Here is a 25,764-nt window from a genome sequence, read left to right as displayed (position 1 = left end):
CCATAACTTCTTTGAGTCTCAGGTCCCCATTTGTACCATGCAGTCGTCACCAGCTGCCTCGGGGTGGTTTTGTGAGTAGGTATAAAGCGGTTTCTAACTTGGGCGTGTACAGAATCTCTCATGCAGACCAGAACCCTTCCAAGGATAAGAAGGGGCACCGTGAATGGGTGTTTCAAAGATGAAACCTGTGTAACCAGCGCCGTCCCAGGAAAACCAAGAACATAATGGGCAGGGCTACAGTGCAGATTTCTATGGACTAAAATGGACCACAGTAGCAGAGGGTAGGGTTGGCAGGGGGCAGAGACTGGCTGGTGGAAGTATGATGCTGTGAAGCTCCGGCAGATGAGAACAGGAAGGTCCTGCAAATGTTGTCTTCAAGTTCTTCTTTTCTTCTTTATCCTCAGGGCAAAACAGGAGAGCCAGGTCTGCCAGGACCGGAGGGTGCCCGCGGTCCCCCTGTAAGTGCTGAGCGTGTGTGTGTGTGTTGTCCGCAGTGGAATAAAGCCATCAGTCACTTGGCTGTGACGCCGTGGGTAGGGTCCTCTGAGGCTGCCTGGCCGTGGATTCCAGAAGTACCTCTCTGCTAAGACCTTGGTACTTCTGTGCAGTAAATCCAGTCCTTTCACATGCCATTGCTGTAAAATTTATTTTCAGACTTGCACCCATCGTTACTTGTTGTTCTAAGTTTCCTTTGTTCTTATCCTATTTATTATAATTTTAATGGACTGCCTCTGGATGATAGAACCTAAAAATGAGTCTCAATTTTCATTCTGAACCCTTTTCACAGCTAAAGGGTTTTTCCCCAATCATAACAGTAACTCCTTCCCATTGCATGACAATAACAAATGATGATGGTAATAAAAAGAGAAAGGGTAAGAAAAGTAATGTTATAGAGAAGAAAATAGTTACTTATAATTCTATAACACAGAAGTAAAGCTCTGTTAACGTTCTAGTATGTTTTTTTAGTCTTTTTTTCTATGTATGAAATCCAGCATTTGTATATTTAAATCTACATCTATCATTTATATGTCTAAATCTGTATCTAGCTGTCGAGCTATTTATTATAAACATATACAGACACCTTTTCTTTTTTTCTTTTTAAGAACCACCATTTCATCTTTTTATTATATAAAATTTCAAACATATACGAAGTAAACAGAATAGTGAAATGAACTCCCATGGGCCAGTCACTGAGCTTCAGTCATCATTATTCTGCTTCACATCTACCTCTACTCATTTCCTACCCCCTACTCAATACTTTTCAAAAGTTCTTTGCTATAAAATTTACACACATCAAAAAATCTTAACTGTATCATTTGGACAAATAGATATACACATGTAACCCACATCATCATTTCATTTTAAGCCCCATGGTTTTCTACAGGGGTCTAAAACAAGACTCAACAACTTGGATCCCATTTTAAGGTCAGGATGGCCAACCCAATGCCAATGGCTTAGATTCCATGATCAGTTAGCAGTGGATCTGTTGAAGGGATGCTGAGGTAGGGAGGGGTACACTGTTATATATATGCATAAAAGATCCACAACAGAGCAGAACAGGAAAGAAACATACCTTGCAAGTAAAGGAGTTGGACTTCGAGTGATCTAGGAAAGAAGATAAGCAAGGCCACAAGAGAGAGAAGAGACTTCATAACTTTATAAACTCCATGAGAAAGAGAAGAGACTTCTTACTTTTTAGCTTTCAGATGGCAATTAGAGGAATCCCAAAGCAGGGCCTAAGAGGTTGCCTTGATCGCCAGTGTTTTAAAGCTTCTCCACAGCCTGTTGAAAAGGCTCGCGCTTGACAGAGGCTTCAGCGCATGTCTTCACTCTCTCCTACCTATAAAAATGAACCCTGTGTATTTTGGGGTTGTTGGGTTTTTTTCGCTAAATGCTTTACTCCTTTATAATTTCAAAATTGTTTACAAAATTCCTTAAATTTTCTTTGGAAACGAATAGGGTATTCAATAAAAATCTTAAAATCCAATTATCTGGCAAGAAGTGGGAGATCAAAATGCTAGTTCTATTTCCTTAATCTGTTTTTCTGTTAAAAAAAATCAATAACTCACCTGGCTAGTATTCAATAAGGAGGAAATAAAACACAAAAAATACTTTCCTTTTCCCCAACTCTCCTTGCTTTTCACCTGCCTGCATCAGGAGAAGAAACCTAAGAATGGGGACTGCCACCTCTTATGGGGGATTCAAACACAGAATTAGTGATTTTTTTTTTTAAGGTCGTTTCTGGTTTACTGGAGGGTGGGTTTTTTGTTTTGTTATATTTTTCTTTTTTCAGCCATGGAGATCCATTTGCTGGGAAGTGTGCTGGGGCAAGATCCACCTCTCAACAGAGAGTTGTAAGGAATCCTACTTCAGTGCAGGGACAGAGGTTAGAGACCCAGGGAGTTGAAAGAACACCCACCTCCTCTGGCTGGCCCGGCGCGAGCTTGGAGATAGACAGACCTGGGCTCAGCTTTCACTTTGTCATTTATTAACTTTGTGACCTGGGTCAGGGGGCCGTTCTGAACCTCTGTTTCTTCTTTTATGAAACGGGCATCAGAACAGCTCCCACTTCTATAGGGTGGTTGTGAGTACTAAAGGAGAAGATAAAACACGTGAAACTCCCAGCCAAGCGTCTGGGACATTGTGTGTAGCTCCCTTAGTTGGTGCTTCTGTCCATGATTATTTGGGAGGAGAGCAAGCAGGGTCCCTGCCTCTGCACTGGCTGGATCTGGGGAAGATGCTGGGCCCCAGGAGGCCCTGTCCCTCCCCAGGGGAAGGGAACTGGCCTATTTTGAACAGTGGAGAGCACTGCACTGTTTATTTCTTTTTCAATCCTTACGGCAACTCTGCAGAAGTGGGTTCTACCCTCATTTTACAGATGTGGAAACTGACTCCCAGTGAAGAGAAGTAAAGCACCCAAGACCCACAGCTAGAAAGTGGGGAGCCATGGTTCAGTTCCAGACATGACCCCGAAGTCAGCCCTGCTCCATCATACTTAATAGCATGTAAAGCCCCTTTCCATAGATTAGTCCTGCAAAGCTCTGCCAGGTGGGTATTTTTATTATCCTCGTTTCATAGATGGTGATGTTAGGACTCCAAGGGGTAAGTTGACTTTTCCGAGGTTACAGTGGTTCAATCTGGAGTCAAATCTAGGCGACTTCATGCCCTCCTCCTGCTTTTCCCCTGCACCTCCCAGGCTCTGAGAGCTTCCCTTTCTGTTGCACCGCCCTGCGGCCTGGGAAGTGACCTTCAGAGCCTCCCTCCTGAGGCCACCCATTCTTATCCCCCAAGCGGTGAGGACCTGGAAAGAGAAAGCGTTTCCAGGGTAACAAGCATAGCCACACAGCAGTGGGGCTGCTAGGCCACAGCTCTCATCCGATGGCCAGGCCAGAGGGCTGTCTTCTCCCCAGTAGGGTCTTCACTCGCTTTTTGAAACCGGGAGATAAACTCAGGAGATAAGGCCTGAGAAGGGCCTGGTGGCATCAGCTGGGAGGCGTTTGGCCTTGGCCTCAGAAGGCCCTGTTCGGCCACACACTGCGCCTCCCAGAGTTGAGTGTGGCAGTGGACAGGCTTTGAATCGTGGCTCCACTGCTTACTCTCTGTGGGATAGATCGGCCTGAGCTTCTTTTCTATTCAGTGGGGAAAGTGAATCCCATCTTACAGGACTTCATTGCACTGAAATGGGAGCGTGTCCTGTGGCTGCAGCACATGCGCGGTAGGGGCTCTGCAGCTGCGGTTTTCCTCTCTTCCCCCTGCTGCGGCCTTGCTCCTCTCTCCCTGCCTCGAACCTTCCTTATAGCGAGTGAGAGGCTAGGACGGGACCTCGCCGCCCACTGTGAGGCCACCTCCGCACTGCTCGGAGAAGTGCACGAGTCCCTGTGCTGTGCAGCCCCTGTCTGTGGGGCTTGTGTTGACAAGTGAAATTAAATTCAAGGCCCCGTCCCAGGTGCTCCCCAGACCCCCTGACCTTGACCTCTGTGCACAGACATCAGCCCTCGTACAAGGGCATCGCTCTGTGTCAGCCACTGGCTGGGGACTCAGTCGAGCAGGACACCCAGAGCAGTGCTCTGGCAGTGACGACGTGAGGAGGTGACGCACAGAGAGAAGGGTGCCAGGAAGGCGGTGGATGGTGACAGCGGGAGGGGTGACTGAGATGCTGGAGTTGGGATGGGAGGCTGGCCGAGAGCAAGGCCTGTAACCGGGAGGGATTTACGCGACGGGCAAGTGCACACCAGCAGGAGGGAGCAGCGGTGAACACGTGAGGCCCGCCGCAGGAACCACGGGTGGGGCGGGACGTGCAGCAGGATAGGGCCCAGGACCTGGACGTGGTCTGCTGGCCTGGGGAGGGCGGGCAGGGCCTGCTCAGCTGTGGGATCAGCGTCCTGTGAATGCCTGGGTCTCAGCAGGAGGGCAAGCACCCGGCCCCCCGGGCTGCAGAGATGCTGTCCCAGCTGGTCAGGAGGAGAGCCTGGGGGAGGGACAGTGGGAAGTGGGAGGGCTTCGGGGCTGCGCAGGCCTGCCTGGACCCAAATCCGATTCCTTTCTAGCTGTGGGGCTTTGGGCAGGTGTTCTACGTCTCTGAGACTCAGCTTCCTCATCTGTGAAGTGGGGATTCTTCCACAATCAGGGTGGCCTGACTGTTAACAGATGGTAGCGTCAGCTCCGCTAACAGCTTCGTCTTTGCTCAGAGGGCTTGTGCTTCAGGGAGAATATCTCAAGCTGCTCTTTTGTGCAGGGAGGGCCCAGCCCCGTGGCCCAGTATGAGGCTTCCGGGCTGGCTGTACTCACAGCTGCTGGGGGGACCAGCGATGGCTACAGGAATGAGGAAGGTGCCCAGGCCCTAACTTGGGGTGAAGGCAGTGTTGTCTCAAAGGGAACTGCCTACCCCAGGATCCAGGCGAGGGGGTCCAAGCCACGTGGTATGAGATGAGGAAGAAGCGGGAGTTCAGGAGACACGTGGGGAGACCCCACCACCCTCCAGGACATCTGTGGGAAGGGCCCCAGCAGCCCTGCCCTCTCTGCAGAGTGACCAGGAGGAAGGGCCTGGCCACCCAGTCAGGCCTCAGGGACCTGGCCCATGTCCGGCAACTGGTCAGGAATGAGGGGCATCGGGTGAGACACAGAGAGGGGTCAGGGTGCACTGGACCATCTCCCTGGACTCCACCCTATCCCGCGCTGTCAGCCTGCTCCTTGGTGGGATAACTTCATTCTCTTTGTTCTAGGGCTTCAAGGGACACACTGGCGACTCTGGCCACCCTGGCCCCCGGGTGAGTGGACGTGTCGCCATCAGGTTGTCCCAGTGCACCTGAGCTGGCCCTTCTAGGCGGAGGGCTCCCGGGCCCTGCAGGCGGGGCAGTGCCGTGTCACCTCAGAGGGGACAGTGGCAGCATTGGAAGCATCATCCCTCCTCGGTCAAGTGTTTCTAGACATTTCTTCTGGGGGCCAGACGCTGATGTACAACCAGTTTGACCAAGTCAGCCTGAAGTCAGGTGTGGTCACTGCCGGCTGTGCTGCCCACAGACTGTGCTGTCCTGGGTCCGGGGAGACGAGTGCTGTCATTAGGTCTACTTTCCAGAGGAGGGAACTGAGGCCCAGAGGATACGGGTGGTTTTCCCGAGGTCCCAGAGCTATCGGCTTATCCCAGATGGAAGGCTCTGGGCCCTGTCTTCCTATCCTTTAGCTTCCCCCATCTCTTCCGAGTGCCCCAAACAGAAGGACCCTCAGGGGTCCACCGGTTAACCCCACTGCTCTGTACAGCGAGGAGAAAGCTGAGGTGCAGAGAGGGTCCGGTGGGAGACAGAATCCCCAGCGGTTTGCCTGATCCGTCAGGAGGTGTCTCCCTGCAGCTCAGAGTGGCAGAGCGGGCCCAGGCCTCGAAGCTGGCCTTGAGGACACTGCAGACCCCACTTGGGGCCAGGACTCAGTAGGGTGCTTTCGGGTGGGCCGTCCTCTTCTCCCCCTCCCAGATGCTCCGAGACCGCTGCGGCTGGGACAGCGGGCGTCCTGCATCTCCCTCCCTAACGGCGGCTATTTTGTTTCTGCTTCCCCTTCTAGGGAGAGCCTGGGGCCATGGGGCCCCCTGGCCGGGAAGGGTCACCAGGAAAAGATGTGAGTGTGGGTGTGCTGTGGGGCGCGGCTGGGCCTGTGGGAGGAGGAGGTGTAGTGCGTCACTGAAGGACCAAGAGAGGCCCAGGAACTGGACTGGGGGGTTGGGGCCACCGTGGAGAGAGTCACGGGCGAATTCTAGGAATCTGCTGGTGATCCCTCACCTTCCAGCACCGCGGGCTGCATGAGTTCTCCTTGGGGTCCCGAGGAGGCCCCGGGACCGGGCTTCCGGCTCAGAGGGCTGGTGCCCATGCCATATGACGGATGAGGAGGCTCTGCTGAATCCGTCATGATTTGTCTGTTGACCTCAGTGATGCGCGAGTTGGATCTGGCCTTACGTGGACTCAAGTGGCGTTTCAGAGTCTCCCCAGGTTATTTCTCCATCTCCAGTATTCTGTGGCCTCGTGGATCCATCACAGCACCACTGGGTACCCCTCACCTGCTCTCACTCACTCGGGGGCAAGTCAGGGTGGGACGAACCATCTTTGGCCCCAGTCATACAAATAGAAAAACTAAGACCCATAGAGGTCAGGAGACTGCCTCATGGTCACACAGAGTCAGAGGCAGGAGGAAGCAGTGTGGAGTCCAGATCTTCCAGCTCTGCATCCCCACAGGGCACTGGCCTGGGGACGTGACAGCCTGCAGGGCCATCCGACATGTGCGGACACAGCTTGGCCTCCCGGGAGTGGGTGCTGGGTCAGGAGCACGGGCACACGGTCCTCAGGTCCAAGGCGGGCCCATGCCCGCCCCCTTGCATCCTTCAGGACCTGCCTTTAAGCCCTGGCGAAGTGCCCGCTGCCCCCGGGTGCTTGTCCTGTGTTGTCTCCTCGGCTGACCTGTTGTCATGAGACGATGGAGCAGGGAAGGATCTTAGCAGGAATCCGATCTAGTTCTTGTGCTTTTCCTGAGCAGTGGGATCTGTTGCACAGACCCCAGCCTGGTGTGTGGAGGCCTTTCACTAGGTTCAAAGCAGAAGAGCTGCACTGACCCCAAGCGGGGCCTCTGCCCAGCCCTGTCCCCTAAAGGTGCCTCTCAGGTGCTGAAGGGCAGCTGGAAAATCCTGGTCTTGCCAACCCTGCTCACTTCAGTTTACAGTACAGGGCCTGAAGGGAGCTCCCCAGGCAGGGGCGTGGTTGGGATTCAGCTCGCCCAGCAGGTCAGGCTGCAGCTGGGACAGGAGCCCAGGATGCCAGCCCGTGGTGCAAATGCCTTCTTCCCCCCTTCTTAGCTCTCTGACTTGTAATTTAAAAACTCCATCTTCTGGGGTGTTCTACAGTCTAATTTGTGTAGGAGCATGGCCAAGCTTCTGTTTTTTTCGTTCATTACACGGGGAGAACTACAACCCTGTCGGGAGGCTGCCTGGAAGACCACGTAGGTGGTGGTGGTGAATCCCCACTGCTTGGCACCCTGGAAGGTTCCCTGCACCTTCCAGGTGGAGTTTTTCTTACTGTGAGGACTGAGGCAGGAGTAGCCCCAGATGACTGTCCAGACTCAGGGAGAGGACACCAAGAGAAGTTCTCTTCCCTGTTACCTGCCTTGGTTCCAGATGGAGCCCCCCGAAATCCCCGTGGGGACAGGGATTTATTCAGCTGCAGGAAGGGAGTTTGTCCGTATTCAGAATAACTGGTGACTGACGATGAGACGGTTTGGGCACCATTTGTTGGTCCTCTTGGGTAACTGGGTGAAGTTTGGTCCACATTTGAAACGGTGTCTCTGCCGTCTTCATGCGGCAACTCTGGATAACGTGATCTCTCTCTGTTCCAGGGTGACATTGGACCCCCAGGGCCACAGGGTCCCCGAGGACTGAGGGGCTTACCGGTGAGTTTTGCTTTGAGACTAACCTGCTCCCTGCTCTGGCAGGGCTGCTACCATGGTAATATTTGCTTGGTTCATCCTGGTACAGCCCTATGTGTTGTTAAAAAAATGACAGAATGTCTTAGCAGTTGGTAAATAGCCACTGCCCTAAGCCCCCCTAGTGGCCTAGGACACACTCTCCAGGCTTTTTTCTGGGACCGCCTACCCACAACCCACTCGGCACGGCAGGAGCGCCGTAGGACTTCCCCTCCAATCATGCTCTAGCTTTAGGGCATGCTGGCGTTCAGGGCGTGCCTTGTATGAGTTCACTAGAGCTGTCATTGCAAAGAACCGCAAACGCAGTGGCTTAAACAACGGAAATTCATTGTCTCTCAGGTGTGGAGGCTAGAAATCCAAGACATTTATTGTCTCACTGTTCTGTAAGCTAGGAGTCCAGGATCAAGGCGCCAGCAGAATTGGTTCCTTCTGAGGGCTGTGAGGGAGGATCGTCCCTCAGAAGGCCTCCCTTAGCCTCTGGTGGTTTGCAAGCAATCTCTGGCATCTGTAAGCTAGGAGTCCAGGATCAAGGCGCCAGCAGAATTGGTTCCTTCTGAGGGCTGTGAGGGAGAATCGTCCCTCAGAAGGCCTCCCTTAGCCTCTGGTGGTTTGCAAGCAATCTCTGGCATCCTTGGCTCGTAGAAGCCTCACCCCAGCCTCCTCCTTCACCTTCACATGGAATTCTCCCTGAGGACGTGTCCCTGGTCCAAAAGTCCCCTTTTTATAAAGACACCGGTCATATTGGATAAGGGGCCCCTCCTACTCCAGTATGACCTCATCTTAATTAATTACGTATGCAAGGACCCTATTTCCAAGTAAGTTCAGGTTCTGACATACTGAGAATTAGGACTTCAACATATGGATTGGCGGTGGGAGGACACAATTTAACTCATAACACGCCATGTGGTTAATAAATATTTTGAATATTATCTCTGCCCATACATGTACTTAAGTGAATCTTTCTCTAATCCAAGAGCAGCCTGAGCGAATATGGGAGAGGGATGTAGAAGATAAGTACTTACCTTCCTGGTTCTGTGTCAGAAGAAGCACCTGCCGTATCCCATTTAACCCAGGGCCCTTGTCACAGGGGCTGCCGTAATGTCTATGTGCCTGTGTATACGAGCATAAATGTGACCCGTGGTGAGGGTGCGAGCGTCATACAGGAGGGAATGTTAGAAAGTAAAGAGAAAATTCCCTCTTTATCCCCTCATCCCACACTCCAGAGGGAGCCACTGTTAATAGCATTTTGTGTATCTTTGAAAATATTTTCAGTATACCTACTAGCACACAGACAGAATGCACGCTTGTTACACGCTTCATCTTTGCAACTTGCTTATTTTGCGTAGCTTGTGTGCATGTACATATATTTTGAGTGAGTAATGGAATCAATGAATGAGTGAGTAAACCTGCAAGGCAGATATATGGGCTTTCTGGGTCCAGGTTACGCAGCTGGCGAGAGCTTCCGGCGGGGATTTAAACCCAGGACTTTCTGACATCATATCCGATGTTCTCCACCTCTCGTGGCCGTGGCCGGGAACTGTGTCTTCAGGCTCCTACGGAAAGAACGTGGGGGGTGGCAGGTCACATGTGTCTGACTCACCAGGCGGAGCCCCACTCTCCCCTGATGGGGCCACAATGGCTCAAATGCAGCCTCCCATCCTGAGTCGGCGGCCTGTGAGGGTTCAGGGTGCCCTCCGTGCCCGCGGTCTGTGATCCCCAGTGGCCAGAGGAAGGGCGCGACAGCCTTCTGATCGGGGCACATCCTCTAAGTAATGACTTGGAGCCACGCTGGTCTGTAACAGCTGTACGTGTGACATCAGGCCCTCCGCATCCAGCAGTCTCTCTGTCCCACTGTCCTGCTCTGTGAGGTCCTGGCAGAATTCTCTCTTCTGTTTCTTCCACCAGGGTAAGAACGGATCGCCTGGATCTCCAGGAGACCATGGCACTCCAGGCAATCCCGTGAGTACTGTCCCACTGCTGTGACGGAATCAGGGCAGGCTTTGAAAGGTTGTGTGGTTTACATCACAGACTGTCTGGTCTCTGTTTCCAGAAGCCTCAGTGGGAAAATATGGTGTTTGGATGGCAGGAGTAGGCTGGAGGAAAGGGGAGCCGCGAAGGGTGTCTCTCAAAGCTTAAAATACACGTGATTCTGCACTTGGCTCTCTGTTGTCTACGACCATAGACATCCAACAGGACAAAACTACTGAAGACTAAAAAACACATGTGTAATAAGGTTGCATGGTAGTTGATGGATGTTTTTAGATGATGGAAGGACAAGGTCAGGCTGACCGACCCTTACAATCTCAGACAGGGCAAGGGTGCATCGTGGCGATGCCTGTAACACAGGTTCGGCTGAAGAGGGTCCTCCTGCCGGTGAGCAGGTGTTAGCAAGAGCTAACAACGGGTAGGTAGTAGAAAGAGGGTGACATGAGTCATCAGCAGAGTCCTGGGCACTGGGTAGCAGGTTCTGGATTTGGGGTTCAGGTCTGGTAGATGGGGAGACATGGTGGGGAACATTGGTCCTTGATGGGGTCTAGGGGTGGATAAGTGACAGCCTGTCTGCTAGTCTCCTCCCAGCCCAGTCTTACCGTATATTTATTTGGTAAAATTGGCAACCCTGTTGAGAAGGCCACCTTTGTGGTGTGTTGTTCAAGCGACAGATGCATGGGGTAATGGGCAGAACAGTCTGGCCAGCTGACTGTTGTCACTGTGGAAATTAGGGTGACCCGTCAGTCTTGATTTCCCAGGAAACTTCCTGCTTGTAGCCCTGAAAATCCTGCATCCTGGGAAACCCATCATCTCCCAGGCAAACGGGGCATCTGGTGGTCCTGATAGAACCCCATCTGCCTGTTGGACCAGGGACAGCCGTGTTAAGGCATCTAACTCCTCAGCACACGTAGTGACATTCCTTAGGAACCATCGTGGGAGTCTTGTCGCCTCCGCTGAGACGTCACAGACAGGACGGGGTTGGGTCCTGGGACCGATCCATCCCCAGTGCAGAGCTGACCCCAGAAGAGCTGACCCACGTATGGTGGCGGCCCAGAAAGGTTAAAACTAAAATTCCCGAACACCTTTCCCCCAAAGTGCTCCTGCCAAACCAGGGGACGAGCTGGCCGGAGGGCGAGAGGCACAGCCGGGCCCGCACGCAGCAAGGTGTTTTGTTTAATGTCTGTCCCACTTTGCTTCTGTTGCTTCGAATGGGAGAGACGTTCACTGTTTGCAGGAGACTCTCCTTCTGCCCCCGCACCCCGTGGGGTGCTCACAGTACCCCATCTCTCCCCAGCCCAGCCCCTCCGTTTCAGGAAAGGGCTCTTCTATTTTGTTCACGTGCCAGGTCTTCAGATACAGAGGGGTTACGAGGTTTCTGAATCTTCTTGAGTTGACACTTGACCTTGAAGAATTAATGCCCTGCTTTCCCTCTGCAGGGCCAGAAGGGAACCAGAGGAGAAAACGGCAGCCCAGGGCTCCCTGGCTTCCTGGGTCCCCGTGGGCCGCAGGTGAGCATAGAACGCTGTTGGGGAATCTCCCCGGCTGGCCCATTGATCGCTGTCTGTGCTGGAGCGTGACTTGGGTGAAAATGTCTGTTGTAAAGACAGTCGTGTTATCTGCAACGTGCCGGTGCCGCAGAGCTCACTGATATTGTGTTCTGTGTCGTAGGGTGAGCCGGGAGAGAAGGGAGTCCCAGGCAAGGAGGCAAGTACCGTGCACCCCTCTTCTCCTCTTGGTGCCCTTTCCTGTGGGAGACACAGGCTCACTTCGTGGGCGGGCGACACGTGCTGTCTCATGGGACCCTGGGCCTAGCAGGGCTCCCACGCGTGCTGTGTTCTGCTGTTGCTGTCCGGAAATCCTAATGCTTTCTGAATGAGGCTCCACGTCTTCACTCTGCGTAGGGCCCACCAGTTAGGGAGCCAGCCCAGGGTACCATCGTGTGATGTCTCTGACTTGTCTGTGGCTCTCCGCACCCAGTCCATCAGCTAGTCCTGTCCATTCTGACTCCACGATACCTCCCAGCTCGGCCCATCTCTCTCCATCTCTCCCGCTGGACCCTAACGCAGACCGCCATCATCTCTCACCTGGACGTTTGCAGTGACCTCCTAACTGGCTTCCTTGTGTCCAGCCTGCCCCCCGCCCCACTCCTTCCCCACTCACCAGCCAGAGTGACCTTCGTAGAACAAACGTGAGATCATGTCAGTTTCTAGTTCAAGCCTCGGCTCTGTGCCTCCTGTCAACAGAGACGCCCCGGCCCTGGTCACTTCCAGCCCTCAGGATGGACAGGAGCAGGTGTGGGAAGGCACGTTTCAGGAAGCACAAGCCCAGGGTGACTGGCGTGTAGACAGCGGGAGGGCGTGACCAGGGCCGGAGCAGGACTCTTGGAGGACCTGCCTTCTCCAGGACACCTTGCCCTCAGCACACAGGATCCGAGAAGAACCGAGAAGGGCAGAGAGGGATGCCCGAGCAGATGGGGTGGCCCTGGTTAAGTGACCACCCTCCTTTGGTTTCATTGCAGGGGACCCCTGGGAAGCCGGGAGAGCCGGGACCCAGAGGAGAAAGGGTAAGTGGGGCAGGGGGACTGTGTCCAAGGCTTTAGGAAGCAGCCTGGCCTGCGGAGCGGCTCCTGTGGTGGCCTCTCTGTTCTCTGTTCCCCCCGGAAATTTGTGAGCCCCCAACGGGAGGCTTTTCCCGAAGTTGTAGTCAGTGATGTTGGCTTTTGTCATGGTTTTTTGGTTGTTATTTTAAGCAGTAAAGTCATCGCAATTACAAATTCAAAGGCGAGCATGCCCAGACTTTGACAGATTTCCGTCTCTCCTCTCCGTGTGCGAACGCCTGTGTGTGACACGCTTGGAGCCCAAAGTGCCAATTTGCCAGGAGCCAGATCTGTTCCTGGAGGTGACAAGGGAACAGATTTTCCCATAATGAATCGCCTTGGCGCTGCGCTCAGAAAGCCCTTCTTTACATTGCATTCCTCCAAAAAACAACAGGAAAGAAAAAAATCACTTTTTTTTTTTTTTTTTTTTTTGGAAGAAACGCCGGTGAGGGGAGGGGGCATTCTCTCACCGCTGCCAACTGCTGCTCCCTCCAGAGAAATTAGACATCTCGTCTGCCCAGGGTCCTGCGCTTGGCCAGCCGTCACACCGTCCCACTGTTGCCCGACACGGACGGCACACCACCCCGCTTCGACCCTCCGTTTGTTTTCCGTGGTGCTGCAAAGAATTTCTCTCTGCTTTCCTTGCAAGTTGGATGAGTGAGGAGCTGGCTTTGCCTGCAGGCCAGAGCAAAATGGAGGCAGAGAGCATCAGGGCTTCTCACCCCCACAGATCTCTCTCCCTCCTCCCTTCCCAGTGAACATCATTCCCATGGCTGCTGGTTCCTGAGCTTGGAGCCGGGGGAGGGGCCGTAGCTGGGAGGGCACTGAGGGTCTTGCCACCCAGCAGCTGGCCAGCTGGCCCCCGGGAGCTGCTGGAGTTTGGGTTGGGAGCCGGGGAACTCAGACGGCAAGTATGAATCTTCTGGATACCGAATCAGTACATAGAATCTTCTCGAATACCGAGTCAATAATGGCGAGTTGCCTTCCCCAGTTAAGTGGCCTTCCCCTGTTTCGTGGAACGTTGCCAGATAGCGGTCAGGTTCCCCATGCCTTGGACTCCAGAGAACATTTGAAACGTGGGACAAGTCCTCTCACGGCAAAGGGATGTTGAGACGTTTAAAGAGCAGGAAATGCCGCACCACAGGCCTTGGCGTTGAGGGGCACGAGGCACCAGGACTCTCCTAGACCCCTGAACTTGAGATCACCCACGGATGGCAATGTCCCCATGAAATGCATCACCTTCGAGAAATTTAGGTGACCCCCTCAAATCTGGGTAAATGCCTTTTTTAATTCACTGCTCTTTCTGTTATTGTTGGAAAAGCAATACAGACACGTAATTAAACAATACGAACTGCAGAAAAGTGGCTGCAGTGAAGACTAGGTGCCCTTCCACCAGGCCCTCTGGTCCCCGTCCCCTCCCCAGGTCGGTCGCTGTGCACGTCCTCTGCATCTTGCCCTAGTCCGTGCGCAGAACCGCGTGGGGTGTGCGTGTCAACATGCCTATTACTAGATCCCCTGCAACGTGTCAGACTTCTCCCACCGTTTTGCTCTTTTCGTTTTTCGTGCGTGTATGTGGCAGATGGTCTCATAACTGCACCGTCTTCCTTTTCCGTGGCTCTGGGTCACGCCCATAGCCATGTCCCATGTCTGGTTACCTGTGGCTTGTCTTTTTCTTGCTGTTTCCCCCCCTCTGCTGCCTCCAAGCAGTGGAGTTTTTACACCCTGAGGCTGTTAGCCTGGCCGCCGTATTTTCAGCCTCTCCGACGACTGAGGCTGGCTGGTCAGACACCCGGTAGCAGATAGGGCAGAGGACTGGACCGTCCCGTGGTTGCCATGGCTCCCAGATCATTGATCCAGGACTTCAGTCCTTGGGCCAGCGATGGGGAGAAAGGGGTCCCAGGCAGTGTCGTCCTCTGCGGGCCCCCTTGGGCTGAGAGGAGGGGGCAGATTCCCTGCGGGTGAGACACCTCTGGCTGACGAATGCCACCATCCCTCCAGCTGACGGAGAACAAAGCTGGGCCTGAAGTGGGCCAGAAGCTCCGGCAGCCGGGCTCAGCGGCTGGCCTTCTCTAGCCAGGCAGGTGGAGCTGCGCTACTGGGACGGAGCACGGGATTGGGATTTGGAAATCAGAGCTCATGTCGTGTCCTCTGCAGACTAGCAGTGTGATGTGGGCAGGTAGCTTTGTCTCCCTGGGCCCTCGTGTCCTGGTCTGTGGCATCAGACTTGAGTCATGGGCCTGCCAGGGCCGAGGTCTCCTTTCCACCGCTGAGGACGCAAAGGGCCGGCAGAGTCCCTTCTGTAGCCGCACGTCTTGTCTGGCCTGGGGGCGCCTCCTAGGCCTTTGCTCACTGAAGCGCTTCTTTCCTCCCCTAGGGAGATCCTGGCATCAAAGGTGACAAAGGACCTCCCGGTGGGAAGGGTCAGCCTGGAGACCCTGGGATCCCAGGCCACAAAGGTTACACAGGCCTAATGGGCCCCCAGGGACTACCTGGGGAGAATGGGCCGGCCGGGCCGCCGGGGCCCCCGGGCCAGCCAGGATTTCCAGGACTGAGGGTAAGGATATTGGGGCTCCTTGGGACTGAAGGGGAAGCTCGTGAGGTGTGTGGGCTTCAGAGGGACCAGGTTACAGATCCCAGTAACCTGCATGACCCGGGGCAGGTGACCTCTCCTCTCCGAGCCTTCCTTCCACATCTGCCGAAAGGGGGAGGAGAACCTCCCTCCCAACGCTCCGCTGCGATGGTTAAAGGAGATAACGCCGCATGGCTTACAAGGGCTCCAGAGCAGCGTCCCTCTCTCTCAGTGTCCTGCACCCCCGAGGCTCCACTCCTCGGGCTGTCGTGCTCTTCTGCCCCAGGACCTGGTGCCGCAGGCCACTGAGAGGGTACAGCCGGATCTCAGTGACCAGAGCTTCCGCGGGGACAGCTGGCTGTCCACCCCGTGCCCGGCTCTGTCTCTCTCCTGTCTGCCTGTCTGGGGTACTCGTTCTTCCCTTTGGGTCCAGCTTTTCCCAAATGTAAAAGGAAAGGCTTGTTTAGAGCAGTGTTTTTTCTTTGAACATACTGTGTTCCCGTGGCAGACTTCTTATTTTTCACAGACTTGTAGCATCGGCACACGCTGGCTGTAGAGAGGTCAAGGCAGAGCTCGGTGGACGTGTCAGTGGGGGCTGGTTGCCAGGTCCCCGTGACCTCCCCACCCCGCCTCTGCAGCCCGCGTGGCCCTTGGGGGACCCTCTGGTTCCTCAGAGCACAGGCTTACGTGGTCTTCAGAGCCCCCGCCTGCTCTGAGGTTCCGTGTCACTGTCCCTGCCAGGGCGCCTGTGGCCAGCCTGAGCTTCCACCACCGTGACAGAGGCCAGGCAGCCAGCCCCCCACCCCTCCTCTGAGTCTTTGCCAAGTTCTCCTGCTGCTGTGGGTAGTGGTGGACATTCTGGGACTAACCTAAAAGGTAATTGACCAGAAAGGCAAACAAGAGAATAAGGACACAGAGCCCATCTCACGCTGTGCTAGACGCTGGGGCTGCGGAGATGAGCACAGTACAGCCCCCAGCCTTGGGGGTGGACACCGCCCTGAAGGGCTCTGATGACGAGGGGGGAGCCCGGTGCGGCAGCAGGTCTGCTCGTGGATCCGTCTAAGAATCGCACGTCGCCGTGGGCGCCTGGAGGTGGCGCCCGCCTTCTCTGCCCCCTGACCCATCGGTTTCTGTGACCAGAGCAGGGCAAGCCAGACCCTGGGGACCAGAGCAACCAAGTGACCAGTGGGAGGAAATCAAACATGATTTCATGCAGGAGGCAGCCTGTGAGCGGGTCCTGCAGGAAGATGGCATTTTGGCAGGGAGAGGCTCAGAGCAGACCTCCCGGGTCCAGAACTGGGGAAGGGGTTTGTGCGGGGACGGGGGGAGCAGGGGCCCCAGAGAGAAAGGGGTCGCCGTACATGACGGGATAACACTGCCTGCATGGCGGGGAGCGGGCAGACGGCTCCAGGTGTAAAAGGGGTTGAACTAGGGAGCTATGGTGTATGAGGCTGTGACCGTCGTGGCTTCCCGAGCCATCGCAGGTCTCAGGAGGCAAGGGTTCCTGGGAGGATGAACGACTCCGCCTTCCTTCCCTCCTAGGGGGAGTCTCCATCCATGGACATCCTGCGGCGGCTCATCCGAGAAGAAGTGGAGAAGCAGCTGGAAAGTGAGTAGCTGGGCTTTATCACAGCCGTGTAGGTCGGGTCCTGGGTGCTTTTAAGAGCCCCAGGAAGCAGTCCGTTCACTCATCCTTCGGGACTTCTGTAGCCTGGTTGGAAAAGGCAGCCTAAGAGCAGCTCCAGCAGCAATCAGGGTTGAGGCGCCCCTTGCAGGCTCCAGCCAGCCTTCCCTGGCACAGATCCCGCTCCAAGCTTCTCCTCAGGGCAGCTTGAATTGCCGCTGCTTGACTACCTCCAGGAAGCTCAGCATCTACAGAACAAGCTTCTCACGATCCTTCATTTCTTCCGTGCACTCAGTTGTTTATCTAATGAGGAAGCAGCCCCGACAGGCCTGCAGCGGGTCTGTTAGTTAGAACTCACAGCCCGGGGAAGAGACAGACATAAACAGACAAGGCGGCTTCAGTACAGTAAGAAATGCCTGTGGTTTAATTTGGCACAGGGGGTGTTGAAGAGGAAGGATGAAAGTACCTAGGATAGCTCAGGGGACGGACAGGTGAGGAAGGGCTTCCCGGAGGAGGGGCCATGTGAGCCGAAAGCAGGGACAGGATCCCAGAGCCGAAAGCAGGGACAGGATCCCAGGCCTTCGGAGCAGCGTGTGCCGAGCCCCTGAGGGGGGCCTGAACACACAGTGCTTTCAAGGAACTAGAAGCCTTTTAATCCTACTGCACTGGATTTACTGTGAAATCCCAGTCTTGCATGAGCCCCATACACGGCAGGTGCTCAGGAAGGGAGAGAGATGGGAAGGTAACAGTAATAACACGAGCATGTGGGGCCGGCCCTGTGTCGGGTGGAGTCCTCAGCGCTCAACACATGTTAACCCGTGGAAGCCTCGGTGAGCCTGTGAGGCGCGTGTGATTGTTAGCGTCAGAGATGCTGAGGAACGTAACCAAGGCCGAAGAGCTGGTAAGTGTCTGACCAGCGTTTGCATGCAGGCAACCGAGCTGCAGAATCCAGGCTCTTAACCGTCATGTTCTTTGGACCAGTGACCATGCCCACTGCCCTATGTGTGGGAAACTGTTAGGGGAAGAAAGTCACAGACAACTCTGTAGTAGGGAAGATCGGAAACCCACTGCTGTTCCCAGGCACGGATGGACAAGCGGGAAGGACGTGTTTATTCACGTGGTGGTGTCTCAGACAGTTATTCTGCGCCTGGCACATGGCAGACTCTAAGTGGGGTAGGGGACGCAGCACTGAACAAGATGACCCTCTTCCCTGCCCTCTTGGCGTGTCCAGGTGAGCATGGTCTGTCTCCCTACGCAGGAGAACCAAAGACGATTCCCCGGAGTGGACAGCACAGAGCTGGGGTTGGTGGAGAGGAAACCAAAGGCTGGAATGGTGACCCCCACCCGGCGGGGTGGGTCCTGAGGGCGCCCGTGTGGCGATCCCCACGGTCTGCTCTCCGAGGGCTGGATTTATCGGTGACAGGAAGGGCCTCCACCTGTGAGGAGTTTCCAGCCCTTGGGCAGAGACAAGCCCTGTTTTGAACTAGTTTAACTGGAGCGTCTGCTGGGCTGAGTCCTTTCTTCCAAATAATCTTTCGAGGGGGAAACATCAGCTCCACTTTCAAGATGAGAGAATCAAGGCTCAGAGAAGTGAGGCGTGAGGCCGGGTCTCAGCGCTAGAGCACAGCCCTCCCGCTTCCCTGCGTGAGACGATGAGGGGCTGCCGTGGGAAGCCGACCCAGCAGGCTGTCAGAAGCCCCCGACTCTGCCTTGATTCTGCCACCAGGGTACCGGGAGGGTGTCAACATGCCTCTCTGGGCTGGGTCACGCCACCTGCGAGATGAGGGGCTTGGCCTGATTGTCTGGGCCGTGTGGCCAGCAGAGCAGAAGCCCGTGCTGGCCCTCGGGCGGGCTCCGTATGCCCAGTGCAGAAGGGGGCGTGGCAGCCGGCAGTGGGACCTCTGGGGCTTTTGAATCAGTTCTGTAATCTTCACGTTTCAGACGCCTAAGGATCATTAGTGGTATCATATCCAGCCCTTCATTTATAGATGAGGAATTAAGCACTTAGAGACGAGAAATCCCTAAGCTGCTCTGTGTAAGCCACTTAAATCCCACCCACCCCCACCGGCCTCAGTTTCCCCAAACTGACAATTACAACAACAACTTCTGCTGCTGCTATTACTGCTGTCAGTGCCACCTCGATCGTAGCAGCGATGTCCACGCAGCACTTAGCTTGTTCCAGGAGCACTTTCAGTGCCTTGTCCCATCTGCTCCATCCTCACACCAGCCCGGTGGTGTGGTGGTTATTTCATTGCATCCATTTTGCAGAAGAGGCAACGAAGGCTAAGAGAGGTCAGGTAGCTCGCCCAGGGCCACGCGGCCGGCAGCGGCTGCTTGGGGACCCCAGCCCAGGCTGCCTGGCTCCAGAGGCCACGGCTGTAGGTACAGGTGCCGTGCAGTGTGCTCTCGATGTAATTTCTCTTACTCTTGTTTTGCAGCTGTTACTGTCTCCCCAGGGCTGAGCTTGGCAGTGAGCTGCCATCCTGTCTTTGGGGCAGCCCTCCTTCATGAACTGTCTCTCTGTTTTTCCTGCTCCACAGCCAGACTCGCCTACCTCCTGGCCCAGATGCCCTCAGCGCACACCAAGGCCTCTCAAGGCAGACCCGGGCCCCCAGGGCCCCCTGGAAAAGATGGGCTTCCAGGTCGGGCAGGCCCCATGGGGGAGCCAGGACGGCCTGGGCAAGGGGGTCTGGAGGGACCCTCTGGGCCCATAGGTCCCAAAGGTGAGTGAGGACCCAGGAAGGTGCGCTTTGTACACGACACAAGGGCTGAGGAGGAACCAGGGTGCGTGGCATGCGTGCCACTGAATATGCGTGGTTCAGCCCATTCTTCTGCCCTGCAGCCTGCCAGCACCAGCATTGTGGCATCCTGTAATTTCTTCATATGCAGAAGAGGGTTTCATACTTGACACTTCTGCAAAATGATGCTTCTGCCAGGAGCATTGAGTCTGTTTCCTCCTACTGTCTTTTCTCTCTCCATCTCTACTGCTCGAGTTCCAGGGAGTAGCACGAAATGCCCCTTTTCTCCTTTCGAGTTGGGAAGTCAGTGAGGATATTAGACCTTTAAGCTCTGGGCAAATGGGCATTGAACAGCAGCTTACATGTGAATAAGGTGGTTTGAGCTAAAGCTGGACATGGCTGCCAACTCTCCTGCTCTCAGAGAGCTGCCTGACCTGGACGTAGCTGCTGCTGGCAACAGGGGGTCTGTCCTTCAAGGGGCAGCGCCTGCCCCACTTACCACAGCGCACTGTGGAAGCAGGTCGCAGGCACTCTCTTTGCAGGCAGACAGATGTGAAAGGGCAGGAAAGGACGTGAGCCCAGACTCACCCACCTGATCATTCACCCTTTCTCCCTGGCAAGGAATAAGCATGTGGTGGGTGCTGTGATCTCAGCCGGCACTTGGTGACTGAGGTGGGGGGAATGCATGCCCCTAACATCTTCCTCTTTCAATCTTCCATTCCTTAATTCTTTCTTTTTTTTTTTTTTTTGGTTGCTGCAAGGTTTGCGGGATCTTAGTTCCCCGACCAGGGATTGAATCCACGCCCTAGGCAGTGAAAGCTCGGAGTCCTAACCACTGGACCACCAGGGAATTCCCTCTTAATTCTTTATTCATTGATTTATTCCTTGTAATGTTTCTCCTACTGAACTTTTTGTTAAGTTCGTGTCCGAGTCCTACTTCTTTTGGTTCGTAAAACAAAATACATGAAATCAATGTCAACAAGAAAACATAAGGCATAGAAAACATCAGACTATGACAAAAAACTGACCAAATGTAGTAATCATAACAATAAATAAGAGTGGCCTAAAATCTCCATGAACTAGCAAAATTTCAGTTTGGATTATAAAAGAAAATATCATATGTTGCATACAGGAAATATTCTGGAAGCAACATAGCAAGAAAAAAAGGAATGATGAAAAAAAAGTTGAGAGAGACAGTTTAATCAAGTTCGTGTAGTATTAACCCAATATAATCTCAGATTTTCTCCCGGGGGAATGGACCCTCTTTCTTCTGAACATCTATTAGGATTTTGAATTCCTGTGATGATTAGGACTTGTCTGATTCTGCTTCACGTTAGAATCTCTCTGTGCCCTGCTCCATCTGTCTTATTAGAATTCAGGCTTCTTGAGAGCAGAGCTGTGTCTTACGTACATGCAGGTCTGTTTATCACCCAGCTCCTCCTTGATAAGGTTCAAGTAAAATGCTTTTAGAACATGGTGAAGAGTAGGCGTGTGTGAGTGGATGTGGATGGGAATATGTGTGTGTATACAAGAGAGTGTGGGTGTGAACACTTGGGTGCCTGTGTTTGATGTGTTTATCAGTGTATGCATATTTTTGCTAATATATGTGCGAATGTACATATGTGTATGTGTAATTGGGTAGTTACGCACTTGAGTGAATGTTTACGTGTATATATGTGTATTTGAGCAAATGTTTGGAAGGAGTGTCCAATTATTTTGGTGTTCACATGGGCGTCTTCCTGAATGCAAGTGTGTGCTTGAGTGTGGGTGTGAATGTGTGAACAGGAGCTAGGGGTGTGAGTGTGTGCTTGAGTGTGGGTGTGAGTGTGTGGACGGGAGCTAGGGGTGCGAGTGTGTGCTTGAGTGTGCATGTGAGTGTGTGAACAGGAGCTAGGGGTGTGAGTGTGGGTGTGAACGGGAGCTAGGGGTGCGAGTGTGTGCTTGAGTGTGGGTGTGAGTGGGAGCTAGGGGTGCGAGTGTGTGCTTGAGTGTGCATGTGAGTGTGTGAACGGGAGCTAGGGGTGCGAGTGTGCTTGAGTGTGCTGTGAGTGTGTGGACGGGAGCTAGGGGTGCGAGTGTGTGCTTGAGTGTGCGTGTGAGTGTGTGGACGGGAGCTAGGGGTGCGAGTGTGAGGGGCGTGCGAGCCGTGGAAAGCACACCAGCAGTGCTGGCCCTGCCCCCTGTGTGGTGGGGCTCCCTCTCTCTGCCACCGTCCTGGGTCTCTACCATCAAAGATGCATGTTTCTCTCACCAGGTGAGCGAGGAGCCAGAGGTGACCCAGGTGAACCTGGAGTTGGCCTCCGAGGCGAGGTGGGACCCGCCGGGATCCCAGGTAGGAGCGGGCGCTGGGCTCTCAGGTGGGGAAGGGCCCGCCAGCAGCGAGTGGGCCACACGGGGCAGCCCTCCCACCTGCATCGCCAGGGGCCTTGGGAGCAGCTGGGAGAAAGGGCTGCCTTAACTACTGACGAGGCGGAACCCAGATTTGTTTTATTACATCTTTCTAAGACGTCAGCTTCTTGGCTCACCGTGCTAACTGTAGTATATCCCGTGAGTTCTTGAGGTGTGTCCCGTGAATTAAAAGTCCTGTGAAATGGTCCTGAAGAAAACTGATTTGACCTTAAATAAGTCAGGACAGTGCTGGGGACCGTGCTTCTCTTTCAGACATGCCTAGTACAAATTAACTTCTCTGGTGCAGTGCTAAGGGACCTTGCATAAAATAATAATGTTTATTTCAGTTAAACCAACATTTTCCAAACTCACTTGAATGTAGGATGCTTTTTCTTTCACTATGTAATGTAATACCCTGTTACTATTCTCAGAACACATTTTGGAGAATGCTGGCCACGTGGCAGGGTGGCCAGCCGTCCTGGCCTTTCTGGGGCTCTGGGGTTCCTGGGACATGCCCTTTGAGTTTTGAAACCTGGACAAGCTGGCCACCCTAACTAATGGTTGTATGGGACTAACTCTAGAACACAGCAGTATCGCACTCCGAGATGAGGTGTGGAAGAACTCAGACTGAATTGTTATCAAACTCCACCTCACTGAGGCTTCTATTTTTATTTAATTTTACTTTATATGATTCCCCGTGGTCATTTCTGAATATTAGGCCTGCAGGTCATTTTATTTTTAGTACTTATATCTTCTTGATTTTCCAAATTTCCTATGGTGGAAATGTTATTCTCATGAGAGAAGATAACTAGACACACATTATACATATTTGTGATAGCTTGCCTACTTTTCAGTAGCTTAAAATATTAAGAATATTTTAAAAATAAGGCAATTCCAAATAAAGATTACAAGGCCGAACAGAAAGCATTGTGATGGGGGAGATAATTGTACCAACATGAGGCTGAGATGATGACTAGATGTCAGTGGTTCCCACCTGAAGGAATGAACAGCACTGCTGGCTCAAAACTCAGTCGAGACAGGAATACAATAGATTAAATAACTACTACTAAAGCATGAACAGAATTCATGCAATGTCCAAAGATCATTTAAAGGGAAAAGTTTACTTTTTGTTTATTTTATGGAGGGACTCAGATTTTCTAACAAGGTGATTACTAAGGCTTAAGGAAGAATATCTCTGTTAAGGTTAACTACAACACTTAGCACTGAGCTTCCCAGTTGCCAAAGCAAAAAGGGAGATTGATTACATATGATATTATGATGCTTAATAAATGGAGGCATAGAAGTTTGTTTTAAGTAAACAGCCTAAATGGGAAAGGAATTTGAAAAAGGATACACGTATATGTATAACTGAATCACTTTGCTCTATACCTGAAACTAACACAACATTGTTAATCAACTGTACTCCAATATAAAATTAAAAGTTAAAGAAAAAAAAGATTTAACCAACAAAAAAAAGGAAGTTTGTCTTAGGTAGTATTTTCTGGATCTAAATTTTGGGCTCTCAGTTACTTACTTCCTACTTACATTGTCTTTGACTCTGATTTGCAGAGTAGTTTAATGTAGTCCATGTATGTGGTTCCAATTTAACATATAGATAAAGCCTAGAAACTACAGAATAAATGGGACCATTTAGATACTGGCTAATGGAATGTGACTAGGTATCTCCAAGGATACGTGAATTGCGGCTGACGGTTAATGGTAAGGACTTGGTGTCCCAACTCGGATGCACCTCCTAGAACCAGACACAGACGGTCTGGTTTCTCTTTTCCTTGTAACAGAGGATGCGTTCCCTACCTGGCCTCCATCTCCCCTTGTTTATTTCTCTCCTATGGCACCCTGATTACTGTCCTAGTCCAAACCGTTAAGGCAACCCTTTTCCTGCAAAGCAAGGTGTCCACATTTCCTCCTCTCTCCAGCCAGGGTGCCCAGACCGTGGGATGTTCTGAGGTTGTTGAGTCTTCAGTTCATACTGAATGGAAGTAGCGAGATCAGGGCTCATTTGCTTCAGAACGAACTTGAACCACCTTCTGTTTCTTTTGCTCCTTGGGCCAGGTCAACCCGGGGAACCTGGCTATGCTAAAGATGGGCTGCCCGGGGGTCCCGGTCCTCAAGGGGAGACAGGACCAGCTGGACACCCTGGCCCCCCAGGACCCCCCGGCCCCCCTGGCCAGTGTGACCCCTCCCAGTGTGCCTACTTCGCCAGCCTTGCTGCTGCTCGACCTGGTAATGTGAAGGGCCCCTAGAAGAGTCCCGAATGCCAGGAGTCGGCGGTGGATTTCTGAAACTTGAACGCAGAGCCCGATGGGAAGCAGAGGTCTTGAGACATTTCAGCCTTGTGTTTTTTTTCTTTCTTTCTTTTATCATTTGTTTTTGTCTTATTTTCTTGAGAGACCTCAACATTATTAAAACCAACAGATGCTGCCGGTCGGTCAGATTATTATTATTATTATTGTTGTTGTTAATTATTATTATTATTTCATATGGTAATGCTTTTCGAGTTTTTCCCCTCTCCTCTCAAGTTGGGAAAACTTGATTCGTGGGGCAGGGGACTGTTTGGTTCTCGTTCATCTGACAGCCCCCATTTGAAGTGTAGCTGCCGGTTTTAAGGAAACTCTCGGTGCTATGAAACCCCGACCAGACACTTGCCAAACTTACCTCTTTCCTCAAAAGGAGACTTTAAGAAAATGAGGCAATGGGCTTCTATTCTTGATTGTGCCCAGAGGTTGCCCGGGGAGAAATTATCCACCAGTCGCTACTTCCCAGGAGAGAGAAGTAAAGCAGGAAGAGAAAGAATCTGCAGACACGAAGAACATCCTGTCCTCCTGATGCGAAGCGCGCGCAGAAGGGCGCAGACTCCCTCCTTTGGGGCCAACTCAGCACCTCGGTGTTTCAAACCTGTGGGAGTGAAACACTGTCGCACGGCTCGCAGCAGCTTCCTGGAGTCCCACATCTGCACCAAAGATGCGGGAGCTGGTGTGGGAAGAGTAGCCCCGTGTGTTAATGTGGCTTCTGAGCCGTGGACAGAACCCCTCCCTGCCCCTCGCTGTTGGTTTCACTCTAATTTTGAAATCAGGGGGTCCAGAGACCACTCCCGTGTGTTTTCCTGATGGTGGGCAACTGGCCGGGGTGCTGGCCAGAGCTGGGAAATGTGTGCTTCCAGCTTCTCGCTCTGAAATAAATGGCATCGAGTGTGTGTGTGTAAATGACATGCCCAGCTTGAACGGGTGCTCAATAAATCCAAGTTTCCTTCTCTTCGGTTTCCCGTGACGATTCCCTTCTTATCGCCCGCGTCTGCCCCCGCGTAAAGCCCTCAAGGCTGGGGATGCATCATTTTCCCTGGGGTGCCCAGGCCAGAGCCACGGTCCAGTCCACGTGCTGAATACACACGTGGGTGAGCTACTGCGTGTGACCGCGCCAGTTCCTGGGCAGCGTACTTTTCCAGCACCTCCTTTTTATCACCTGTGTGCTGGATGCTTCTAATCAATTTAGGAACCCGGAGTACAGACGTCCACAGATGTTGGAAGGGTCCATATGTAGAGAAACATTACTGCCACAAGTTAGAAATAGGATCCAAGACCTGCTTCTCTCATTGGAGCTGAATCTGGGGGTCAGTGGGTGTCAGGTCCTCAGGAAGCAATGCCTGTCAGTGCAGGATGAGACGACCTCCTTCCTGTTTTTGCACATCTGCCATCTCAGTGTATTCCCACAACCGTAAAAGACACGAGGGCGTTATTATAATATCCTTTTCTGTCTGAAGAGACAATCCCAAAGACCTTAGATATCCTCTAATCCAGTGACTTAACAAAAATTTGACCATGACCCACAGCAAGAATGCAATTTCTTTGTGAGTCAGTGTATGCATACCTAAATATAAAACTAGGAG

The 25,764-nt window shown here is 52.9% G+C and overlaps 1 protein-coding gene across 1 annotated transcript in view; it reads left to right on the top strand.

Moving 5' to 3' along the window:
- COL22A1 (collagen type XXII alpha 1 chain) overlaps positions 1 to 25,138 on the top strand; it is a 261,283-nt gene extending 236,145 nt beyond the window's left edge. The window contains exons 52-64 of the mRNA XM_033842909.2: positions 405 to 458; positions 5,223 to 5,267; positions 6,055 to 6,108; positions 7,870 to 7,923; positions 9,862 to 9,915; positions 11,382 to 11,453; positions 11,614 to 11,649; positions 12,464 to 12,508; positions 14,916 to 15,095; positions 16,653 to 16,719; positions 19,275 to 19,457; positions 21,727 to 21,804; positions 23,934 to 25,138. Coding sequence (XP_033698800.1) covers positions 405 to 458; positions 5,223 to 5,267; positions 6,055 to 6,108; positions 7,870 to 7,923; positions 9,862 to 9,915; positions 11,382 to 11,453; positions 11,614 to 11,649; positions 12,464 to 12,508; positions 14,916 to 15,095; positions 16,653 to 16,719; positions 19,275 to 19,457; positions 21,727 to 21,804; positions 23,934 to 24,124 — 1,113 coding nt within the window. The 3' untranslated portion in view covers positions 24,125 to 25,138. The remainder of the gene's footprint in view (positions 1 to 404; positions 459 to 5,222; positions 5,268 to 6,054; positions 6,109 to 7,869; positions 7,924 to 9,861; positions 9,916 to 11,381; positions 11,454 to 11,613; positions 11,650 to 12,463; positions 12,509 to 14,915; positions 15,096 to 16,652; positions 16,720 to 19,274; positions 19,458 to 21,726; positions 21,805 to 23,933) is intronic.
- The last annotated feature ends 626 nt before the right edge of the window (positions 25,139 to 25,764 follow it).

The sequence above is a fragment of the Tursiops truncatus genome, chromosome 17, assembly GCF_011762595.2.
Source record: "Tursiops truncatus isolate mTurTru1 chromosome 17, mTurTru1.mat.Y, whole genome shotgun sequence".
Lineage (NCBI taxonomy): Eukaryota > Metazoa > Chordata > Mammalia > Artiodactyla > Delphinidae > Tursiops > Tursiops truncatus.
Note: the sequence above shows the minus strand (reverse complement) of the source record. Positions and strands in the feature narration are given on the sequence as shown.